Here is a 12142-nt window from a genome sequence, read left to right on the forward strand (position 1 = left end):
AGCCCTTCAAACTATAGTGGTTATATGCAACTGAACATTAAAAAATCACCCTCCTCATTTGTTGGGCAAGGAAGCAGAAGTAGTTCCTAACTTCATTAATAAAGCAAATCATAAAAATGAACAAAATTGTATCAATGTTAAACATTTCGTTTTTGTTTTCCATATGAATGGATAAAATACTCAAGTCAGGTGGTGCTACTGGGAAAAGGCTGGAGTATTTGAATTACTTTCCTACAACTAGGAAAACCCTAAATAAGGTGACTGAAAGAATAAAATTGAGATACTGGCTGCCAAGAAACAGGATAAGAAAGATCTTAAGGCAATTCTACTAATGAACAAGAAAAGTCAAAGGAAAGATATAAATCAGATTTCACAACTGTGAGTCAAAAACATGGAGCTCACACGTGCCAACGAGTAAACTAGAAAACAAATTTAACATACTTCAGTAATGAAATCTTAGGCTTTAGGGTACTAAAAGTAAACACAAATTAAACAAAATATTATTCATCTTTATGAGACAGAAAATTTGATTGTTTGGATTAATAAAAATAGCCTTGCCTGTACACAAACAGTGCTTATGATTGTAAGTAGATTTATTTCTCTAAAAGGAATAGTTTACCAAGCAATTATGATTCAAGCAGCCATACACATAACATTTAAATCAAGCACCCATACACACAACACTCAGTGACATCACTGCCCATGTCAAAACCCCTCCACTTTGCACATTCTCTACTAATAGAATCTATTGTAAAAGTGAGAACGACCACGTGTTGCTAGAAAAAACTTCTAAAGAAAAGCAAATGTTGTCTTAGCTCAGTAAATTTAGTACTATGATTTCAAATGAATATGTTAGAAGATCTCAAGTTCCTATTCTCACCAAGATACATATAGGACTTACATACTTCCCTGGACTTCAAAAGCATTACATACTATTTTATGTATCACTTAGAAAAAAACCCAATGACACACCATCAATTTTAAGACGCATCCCAACTTCTCTAAAACTAGTCATTCACGTTAAACAAGTATACACAAAAGTTATTAATTCAAAGACATAAAGTGAGAGGAGGAAGTGATAATGGAGAAGAAAACAAATTCTCAATTATATATAGCAAGACAAAACATCTACTAATATTCTTCACAGTATGTCTGTGTCCCTCAAAATTTGGCTAAAGACCCAAGAATGAATCTCACAATTATTGTCAGCAAAAGAAGATAAATCTGTGTGTATAACACATTTATTTCTACTCATTCCTGAAACTCTACTGAAATGGTTAAAGGAGAAAAATAATAAGAAGAGATCATAGTAAGAGAGGATCTGTCAACGAAATTTTGACAGATCCAACACAGGTAAACGCCACAAGAAAAGGAAAAGGATGAAATCCAAATAAGAAAGAAAACATTAAACAAATTCACTTTTAAAACAGAACCCAGGAAATATTTAGAAACTGCAGGGACCTAAAGAGAAGAGAGATGACGACTTTGGCTGAATGCAAGGAGTGCCAGAAAATTTGTATAAATGTTAACAGTGGCTTACCCCTTGAGAACTGTCCTTGGACCTCTCCTCTCTTAGCCCTGCATTCTAAATTCCAAAGGGAACCTATCTAAATTATTAAGATATTAAAAGCTAAATAATCTTTCTTTAGATTCACAAAATCCAGAACATCTGGTGTCCCTCAGATAACATAAGCATCTATAATGCACCTCCTTGTTCTAGTCCTGTGCATCAACTAACACAAAGCATGTAAATTGCTATGAGGTTTTACATGCAGAAAAGTAAGAGAGTTATCTAAAGAATTACAGGTAATAATAGCCTGAGGTAGTCAAGGTTGATTGTCATGTATAGGCTAAAGCAAAACAAAGGAGACACATTGCCCTGAATGGCCAAGACCCATTCAGCACACAGCCTTCCTGCCCATTTTCCTACTGTCCCTTCTCTCCCTAACTACATATTACTTTTGGACATAATTTTTTAATTATATTAAGTAGATTACTTTACAAATTTTATTTAAGGACATCAAAAGAAGGATTATAAATTATTTGGTTAAAAGGGAAGCACCTGGTCTGCAGGGGTTGAGAACCACTATAGCACAAGGTTCATATGCAAAAAGTGAGATGACAGTACCCGTCAGGAATGAAGGCCATGGAACTGAAAATATTAGGGATGGTAAGGTTAAAAGAAAATAATTTAATATCTGATAGGAACTTACAAAAATGAAAGCCTTCCCCTTCCCAAAAAAAAGAAAGGATTATTTTCTTACTCTTATTAAAGTTTTATCACTCTCTCCAGCATGGAAAATCTCAATAGATCTGCTACCACATTTTAGGTAGGGAAGAAAGAAATAAGACAGAATCTTCTATAAAATGATATAAATAAGTAGAATAGAGCCCTCATCTACAGTAAAGGGATAGTATTTAAAAGGGAAGAAGAATGTATGAAAAAAAAAAAACTAAGCAAATCCCAACATCATGTACATCCACAAGAATGGGGTACTAATTAGAATAAGATATAATATGCATGCATAATTTTATCAAAACAGATTCTATATATAGTCTTTTCATGTGTATCTAAAAAGAATCAATAAAAAGTAAATAAATAAAAGTTCAAGGGAAAAAAAATCAAGAAGACTCTATATCTAAGGTCACCAGGAAAGAGAAAAGGCCAATATGGGATGAATAAACAATAAACAAATAAATAAATATGGGAGAATGAACAATAAACACTGTAGGTAAATTCCCAGCACTACCTCTTTCCTGCTCTGTGTAAATCCTTTACACCCCATGTGACCTAAAATGACAGCAAATTCAAAAAAAAAGAAGTTATATGTAGTCATGTATAATTTGACTAGATACAAACTGCTACAAGTTTAAAAAAGAAAGAAAAAAAAAAACGCTAAGGTCTGGTTATAGTCAAATAAGTGAAATAAATGACAAACACTATATAAATACTTAAGTGAGAAAACTCAAAATCTAAAAAGCATAAAAATAAAACAATGAAGAATGTAGTTTAATAAAGTATAATGAATTATAAGTATCATTTTGATATCACAAATAAATTTTTAGATTTTAAGAGAATATGAATAATTTTCAGTGAATTATTTCAAATTCTTTAAGCTTCTTAAAGATAAATAATATATTTTGGACCACCAATGAAACTCCAAATCATGTACAACCACAAGAATGGGGCCATAATTAGAATAAGTTATATACCAAGTATGTATAATATATAAAAATATACTCTAATAGGCTGGGATTGTAGCTCAGTGGCAGAGTGCTCGCCTAGTACCTGTGAGGTCCTGGGTTTGATCTTCAGCACCACATAAAAATAAAGGTACTGTGTCCACCTACAACTAAAAAATATATATTTTTTTAAAAAATACACTCTACAGTAATGTATATTAGAAAGAACAAATAAAAAATTATTTTGGAGATAAGCCAAACCTAGTTTCAAGAAAAAAAATCTTTAAAAATGGTATGAACAAGTGAGACACAACAGAGGGAAAAAACTAGACTTTGGAAAGTAGATAGACAAATATAACTAACTTCAGATTTCCAAGAAAACAAAATCATAAGCAGCAAAGGGGAAATTGGTAAACCAATTCATGTATTACACATTATATAAAAGGCACAGAAACTATACAAGTACTTCTGGAGCTTAAGGCAAAGGAGAAGAAGGAAGGAGGGACACCTGGATGAAAACTGAGAAAATACAACCACCCATCTAGATGATTATCCCTATGCCATTTCAAAATTAACAAATAGTACAAATCAGAGAATCTCTAACCTGGGGAACACCAAACACAGTTTAGGGCATGGACACACACCATAACCTAAAAGATGATTAAGTAAATAAGAGACCAGAAATGTGAATGCAGAAATCCCACTGTCCTTTTCCCACAGACACTAGCAACTAGACTTCCAGAAAGGATATTCTTCCATGGGAATCCAACTCCACTGAACTAGAAATATCTAAACTAAGGGTCTTCCAACAAATAACTCACCCTTATCACCCTAAAGTTCAGAGTTGAGAGATCCATTCACATTCTCAGAACTTTCCAAATGGCTTTTCATTTAGTCACATTCCTGCCCCATTAAACAGACAGCTTCAAATTACCAAGCATTTTGAGGAAATGTTCGTAACAAGGAAAATAGACACAAAAGCAACAAACAAAAGGTGACAAGAACAAGTTACTAAAAACAGACATTCTGTAGAGAAAAGAAAATTCCCCCAAAAAACTAACATTCATGGTCTCAATGGTCTCAGAAAATACTGCATTCAATAACACAAGAAAAGAATGCTACAAAAAAAAAAAAAGAAAAGAAAAGAAATATCCAGAGGCAAAAAAGGAGGAAAGAGCATGAGGAGAGAGGAGGGTGAAACAGACAGACAGACGTGCAGGCAAAGGGATACAGGGAAAGACAGGAAGGAAGGGAGGGAGAGAGGAAAAAGGGAGGAGAGGAGAAAAGGGGAGAAGGACAAAGAAGGGAGAAAGAATGTTTGATTCCAGTATCAATGCTATATAGAAGCAGCTAACTATATAAGCAATGCAGATTGAAAAGGAAGACAGAGAGCTCTAAAATGAGATGTCTTCTCAGAAAAGGATAAAACTGGTAAAAATACCCGCTTCTTTAGATATGATTGATAATAATTTAATATAAGTGAAATCATTATTATGACAAGTTTTGTTTTAAAAAAGCTACAAATGAATATAGTTTGTGATTTTCATTATCAGAAGAAACTCAGAAGTAGTAATTAAGATTTGAAAAGCAATGGTAAGGAAGATTGTAAAAAAAAAAAAATATACAGTTAAAATGTACTACAAATTGGGAAGTTCTTTAAAAAATAAATAACTGAAAGAGTGAGAAAGATGGGAGATTAATAAAGTTAAAGCTTTTAAGGGTCTGTGACTGCTCAGGAAAAAAAGCTAGAGTTCTGGTTAATTTTAGACTTCATTACCAATAATGCACTCAAAACACCAAAAAGAGTGTTTACTTTGGAACACACAGAAAAGAAATGGAAAAGGAGAACAAAGAAAATCCATCCAATAGAAAAGAGAAATAAATACAAAAAGAAAGAAGGAAAAAGAAACCACACAATAAGCAAGTTCAACTCCATCAAATTCAAATAACATTTCAATGAAATGTTTTAAACAAATTCAATACTATACATATCCTTTATGGAAAGATACACATGTGATAGTTACAAAAACATGGACAGTATAAAGACCAAATTCAGTACAGTAGCTGTGCTTTATAAAAGCAGGCAGAACAGTATGTGAGGGCATTTTGACTATATACTTTTTTAAATCTCATAAACACAGCAAGTGCTAATATCTATAAGAAAGACATAAGTCATAAGTAGCTATTAAATTAATCTAAATCTTCTGGGCTAGTCAATTTTTAAGAAAAATTGAACAGAACAGTAATAGATACGATATTCTCGTTACTACAAAGTGCAAAGTTCTGAACTGGCTTATGCCACACTGATTTTTAAAGCTACCTCCATTTAGCATGGTGAAATTAGATTACAAATCAGTTAATCTTAACAATCTATTCAGTCAACACCAGTTCAAATTCTTAAAAAATTTTTGGAACTGTCTGTTAACAAGAAACTGGTACTCATGAAGACAGTAACTTTTTATACACGTTTCTAGTACACACAGGAACTATGCTATAAAGATTCTAGCTTCACAGAACAACTTCCATGATGATGAACTGAAATAAGACAATTTCAACTATCAAAACAACAAGTTTTTTGCTCCTATAAAAGTGAAGGCTGTACACACACACACACACACACACACCACGCACTTAAGAGCACCTAGGAATATTTGCTGTTACATGTATATAGTACCTGTTAAATCCTTTGCTAAATCAGGATGGTTCATGAGACAATGACTAGCAAATTTCACACATTCCAGGCGGATTGGTACATGGATATCATTAAACCTGATAAAACATAAAGGCACACAGTAGTATTTATAAGTAAGAGAAACAGACATATTTAATCTACTCAATTTATATTTATTTCTTGAATTAAATAAAAAATAATTTATGTAGGAAAATCCAAAATGAAGCCAGACCATTTTAACAAATTTTTTGACTATATATCAATTAATCAACTAGAACAATCTCTTATGAGAGCTATGCAACTTGAAAGAGGCATTTAAACAATAAACATTTGGCTCAGATAAAAGAATTGGAACAACAAAATTTTTCTATAAATATTGTACTTTCAGCCAGATGGTGCACACTTGTAATCCCAGAGACTCAGGAGGCTGAGGCAGGACAATCACAAGTTCAAGGCCAGCCTCAACAACTTAGCAAGACCCTGTCTCAAAATAAAAAATAAGAAATATGAAAAAGGGTTGGAAATGTGACTCGGTGGTTAAACACCCCTGGGCTCAATCCCCAGTACCAAAAAAAAAAAAAAAAAAAAAAAAAAAAAAAAAAACCTTCAAATATATCTGTTGATGTAAATGTACATGTGGTGGGTGTGGTTTTTTTTTTTTTTTTTTTTTCCCCAGAGAAATGTTATATAAATCCTATTCCATGTAGGAAAAAAACTTTTCCCCAAAGTATTTTTTTTTTTTCTTAAATATAGGACATTCACAAATGTATGGCAAATCTCACTAAACCCCTGGTATTTTACATCACTTGACTCTAAACTATACCCCAAAATTATTCCTATCCAATTAAACATCACAATTCCTACATTTCCAATCATAGCAAAGCAAATTTTTATACTGTATCTATAAATACTTATGTAACTATAAAAAATTAAATCCCTTTGGTTAGGCCATGTAAATCTCTCTGAATCTTATATTTCCTCTCCCTCTCCCAGTTTTTATAGTTTGTTGGAGCAACTGGTATGGGGTATGTGTATATACACACACTTTTTCATGGTTTAGATTTTGCTAATTTTATCATTCTGATGTCCATTAACAGGCTCCTAAATCTTAAGACACAGCTAATTATACCTAGAGATATAATCATATTGGGTTTCAATTTTTTTTAAGCAAGACTACTTTACAGATAGCGTTCCATTGGGAAGCATATGATATTTTGTTGAATTTCACTAATGGTGTTCAAAATCTATATACATTAGTTAACATGGAAATGCAAAATGATAATTTTCTTTAAAAAATTTTAGTGTCATATCATGAAATCATGACTTTCTATTCATTATCTTAGGTCTATAAAATCAAAAGGCTACCAAATCTTGTATCACCCAATACCACAAGAAATATCAGCATTTATACAAAGAAGAAAAAAAGTCATCAAAATCAGTACCAAATTACTCATAACTTATTTTTATTATTATTTTTTTTTACTGTCAAGTACAGCCTCCCTCTTCAAAACAGAAAGCACTAAAATCTAAGACTATTGGTTCATGTAAAGTTTCCAAGTTTCCTAAGTGTTCTGAATCCAAATATCAAATCCTATATACTCTGTTCATACTTTTTTCAACTAAAGCAGCTCTTAATCATTATAAATGAATACAATGAAATATCTTCTAAAACAGCTCCTAAAAATTGGTGTTTTGTTTCTTTCATTTATTTCTGTTGTTGTTCTGTGGTGTTCTTGTTGTGTTTTGTGCTGGAAAGCAAACCCAGACCTTAGGCAAGTTCTGTACTACTGAGCTTCACCCCAGCCCAAAAGTTGGTACTATTTAATAGTATGTGTTTTGTGTCACTGATACTAAAAAAAAAAAAAAAATTATAATAGGTGACATGTAAACAGGACTCCCCGGCCCCTGAAAACCTTTAAAATAAAGTCTGGATAACACAAGTCCTAATTTTAAAATATACTAAATGTCTATATAGCCACGTACCATATAACACTTCAATCAATGTCTGACCCTATATACAAATGGTTCCTTAACACTGTAGTAATGCAGAAAAATTTCTATCACCTCATGTCAAAGCCATCTAACATAGTCATGCACACACAAAAAAAATCACATATTAATAATTTCTCAAAATGTACCTATCATTTAAGCAATGCATGACTATATTTTAAAATGTATTTTTGTTTCAGAAAATTAAATAAAATGAACTTGAAGTTGAGTTGCATAATTTAAAATGATAGAATACTATGCCCTGCTGTCCAAAAATTTTCCATTGCATTTAAAGTTAAAAAAAAAAAAAGTCCAGAAATCAAACTCAAAGTGACAGTGGATTAACTTCCTTGTTAAAATTATCACTGAAACACATAAAAACTAAGAAACCAATTTACTGTTCCACAAGTTTATATCCTCATTTAACAAATTAAGAAAAATTAGACCAAAAGATTATTTAAAAATCACTGACAGTTGTTATTAAAATGGAAAGGAAGGTGTGATACCAATGCAAATATTTCAACACAAAACAGAATCAGAACCTTTAAATCCTGTTTATTTATGACTTAACCGCATAATTTGTTGTTAGAATAATTTGAGACAATAAAAATTTCAAGGTCAAAATATGGTTTCAGTCAGGGCATTTGTAGTGCTTTTATATTTTCAAGGTCAGGGATCTCTTTAGAAAAGGTAATAAAATGAATCTCTCACAAAGGAAAGTGACAAAAACTTTTACTCAAAATCTTGCAACCAAATTCAGGTATTATATGAATCAATAAAGGGACACAAGGAAAGCTAGGCCATCATTAAGAAATACAGAAAAGTTAGGAAGAGAAATGTATATAAGTCATTCATTTATTCATTTTGTTAATATCCTTGTACTTTCAATTATCTCCAAATATTCTAATTAAATACAACTTTTTGTGAAGAGGCTGTATCTCCCAGAGGTATCTTCAGACTGCAATTAATCACTACCTTGAAATTATATATTTTAATTTTATAGCTGTAATATTATGTGAGCTAGCTTTTAAAATATAAGATGAAAAGATAAAGAGAAATTTTTAAAATACCACATTATCAACCTTCAAATTTTCAATATATAAAACCCTTCATTTTAATGATTTCAGAAAACACAACTTAAATGTAAAGTGTTTTTAAAAAGCAATCTAGGGCTAGGGTTGTAGTTCAGTGGTAGAGTGCTTTCCTAGCACTTGTGAGACACTGGGCTCACAATCCTCAGCACCACAAACAAATAAATAAAATAAAGATACTGTGTCCATCTACAACTGAAATTTAAAAAAAAAAAAAAAAAAAAAGCTATCTAAGTAGATATCAACATACTTTACTTTTAGCCAAGAAACCAAACTCATATACCTGCCCAAGTAGCACTGCCAAAGTGGTTTGTTTTGAGAAGCCAACTCTGAATCCTTTGCCCCGAACATTTTTGCTAGTAGTTTAACAACTTGGAGTCGTTCCTCATTATCATTGCTCTACAACAAAACATAACCAATTTTAAAATCATAAAGCAGATATTCAGAACATGACTTATCCCATGGTTTCCCTTATCTTTCTATTCACAGAAAAACTTTCATGAACTCCAAACGAAAACCTTGCATAAAAAATGTTCACTACACTTTTTATTAAATTAAACTCATCATAAATGCACTAATCTTCTCAAATTACATTAAGGTAGTACACCCTACATAAAAACACAGTCTTAGAAGTCTGATAATGTTAGGGTCCCCTCCTACAACTAAGGTTTACTTCCATTCAATAACCTACTAAGGAGTCTTGAAACCTACCAAGAAGTCTGTGTTTTTAAGAATGGACACCTGTGGAGGTCAGGTCTACAGTAAACAAAGAACTCTGTGTGATTTTATTTCTTAGCTCTTTGTAGAAATAAATATGTGCTGAAGTCTCCCAATAGGAAAGTAGTTAAGCAACATACACCAGATTCCTAAATGAAGTTTAATAGCATAATGATGAAGTCTTACATATGTGAAAATTAAAATTTCTGGTTTATATTCTATAATGCAGACACCCTGGGGATGAAAACTCAATTTTACTGTGGATTTTAGTATCACCAACAAATGACACAATGGTTAAATCAATGAGTAAATCGCAATACATAAAGTGTGGCAATCAGGTCTATCAAAGAGCACTAACATTCAAAGTGCTATGGAGAGCATTCTACAAAAAAAATTCTTAAAACAATGCCTTACTCAGCCTAGCATTCAACAGCCTCCACAATATGACCTAACTCATCTCTTTATTTCTCAAAATAAGTACTTCTCAGTGCTGGCTGTACATTAGAAACACCTCTAAAACTTACAAACAAACCTGATGCCTGGACTTTATTTTCAGAAATTCTGATTCAACTGGTCTGATTTAACACCTGGAAATCTACTTGTTTATTAAGCTTCTATAAGTAAAGCATCCAGGAGTGTTTAAATTTACTTTATGCTACCTTTCAACTAGAATTCTTTTCTGTTCCACAAATTCACCCAGCACCTTCCTACCTCTATATGCTTCTGCATGCTGTTTCCTTTGCTTCAATTGTATGCTGTTTGTATCTCTTATGACACTTATAATATCTGGCCTCTTATTAGATATGGATTTTTTTCCTCTTCCTCCCATACTAGATGTTAAGTTGGCTGAAAGTAGGGATGATAACTTCCTTATTTTTTATTTTTCATAGTGTGTAGGAAAATACACATAGCACTTACTCTATATTTACTAGAGAAAATCAGATAAACCAACAAATAATCAGAAGTATGATTGCTCTGCCTAACTAAAATTGCACACTACATTAAAAAGGGGACAGAGGGGCCAGTTAACCAAATGTCTCACTTGAGAAAAATATCAAAAATATACTACAGACTAAAACAAGAATAATTATTCATGTGTAATTTAGGGTATTCATACTACCAATGTGAACTGTTTTATTTTGGTTTTGGAAGAAACAAATCAAATTTTTTAGAAGTAAGAAATCTACATGGAAATCATTTAGGAACTTTTCTGAGTGGTACATTGGGATTCATCAAAGTTTAATTATAATTAGCTTTACTTAATTTTCTTGTAATGATCAGAAGGAGAAAAGGGTGTTCCCCAATTCTGCAAATGAAACTCAGCATAATTTAATGTCAAGGCAACAGGGACTTGTTACCAAAGATTTCACAGTACTCTGTGAAAAGCAAACAAACTTTCAACCACTATAAAATAATATGAATAAGAGAAAACATTTACCATTATGTGGATAATGAACTAAACTTTTTATGGTCCAATCAAGAAATCAATTCTACGAAATGAATGCTTTGAAAACAAAAGCTCAAGGTATAGCTGCGATCTCAAAAGCAAGCCAAATCTAGAATAAATCCAGAAAATACCATCCTGCTAATCATGTAGCTACAATCTGCTAGATACCATGACCAGGCCTCAGAGATACACAAACAGGCAAGACACAAACACACTTCATTTGTTACATTCAGTTAAAATTACTGTAAATAACCATAAATAATGCTCTTTGCTAACCTGGGTGACAGAATCACATTATTTTTACAACAGTTACCTTTAATTTAAACTCAAGCTGGGGTAAAACAGAGAGCAGCAAGTGACTATCAATATTGTAGAGCTCCAAAATTAAGTCAAACACATGTTCTGACAAATCACTGATAGATGTTTTCCCAAGCATCAGAACCTGATTAAAAAACTTTTGAGGAGAAAGAAAATGTGCCATTAGTAGAAACACCAAAGATAAAATGAATTTGCCAAAGTCTTATTATTCACTTAAATTCATTATTATTTTTAACAAATTCAAACTAGGCCTATCAAAACATTTTCTAACAGTGAATGAGAAACCATTACAGGCTATATGAAAAAATAAAACATGAATTCATCTTGTATACAATAAAAGATATTTGTATTGACTGGTCAATAAACATATTCAGTAAAAACCTCTACCTTCCAAATACATTTTGTACCTCATTCTTGATACTTACCTATACTGTGTCTGTGACAGTTCAAGTGTCAACTTCATGGGATGAAGGGATACCTGCATAGCTGGTAAACCATTGGGTGTGTCTTCAAGGTATTTCCAGAGAAGACTAAATCCATGGATTTAGTGGGGAAGATTGCCCTCAATGTGGGTGGGCACCATCCAATTGACTAGGACCCAGATACAACCAAAGGACACAGGAAAGGCAAATTCATTCTCTCCTGGAGCTGGGAAACCCTTTTTCTACTGACCCTGACTTCAGAACTTCAGGTTCTTCAGACGACTCCAAGACCTATACTAGCAAA

The 12142-nt window shown here is 32.3% G+C and overlaps 1 protein-coding gene across 7 annotated transcripts in view; it reads right to left on the reverse strand.

The window, feature by feature from the left end:
* Nucleotides 1–12142, reverse strand: part of PDS5B (PDS5 cohesin associated factor B) — a 187838-nt gene that overhangs the window by 89271 nt on the left and 86425 nt on the right. For all 7 annotated transcript variants that reach the window (XM_079137255.1, XM_079137249.1, XM_079137253.1 and 4 more), the window contains 3 exons: nucleotides 11412–11552; nucleotides 9218–9333; nucleotides 5858–5952 (listed from right to left, as the gene is read on the reverse strand). In XM_079137255.1, coding sequence (XP_078993381.1) covers nucleotides 5858–5952; nucleotides 9218–9333; nucleotides 11412–11552 — 352 coding nt within the window. The remainder of the gene's footprint in view (nucleotides 1–5857; nucleotides 5953–9217; nucleotides 9334–11411; nucleotides 11553–12142) is intronic.

Source organism: Sciurus vulgaris (assembly GCF_902686455.1).
Source record: "Sciurus vulgaris genome assembly, chromosome: 4".
NCBI lineage: Eukaryota > Metazoa > Chordata > Mammalia > Rodentia > Sciuridae > Sciurus > Sciurus vulgaris.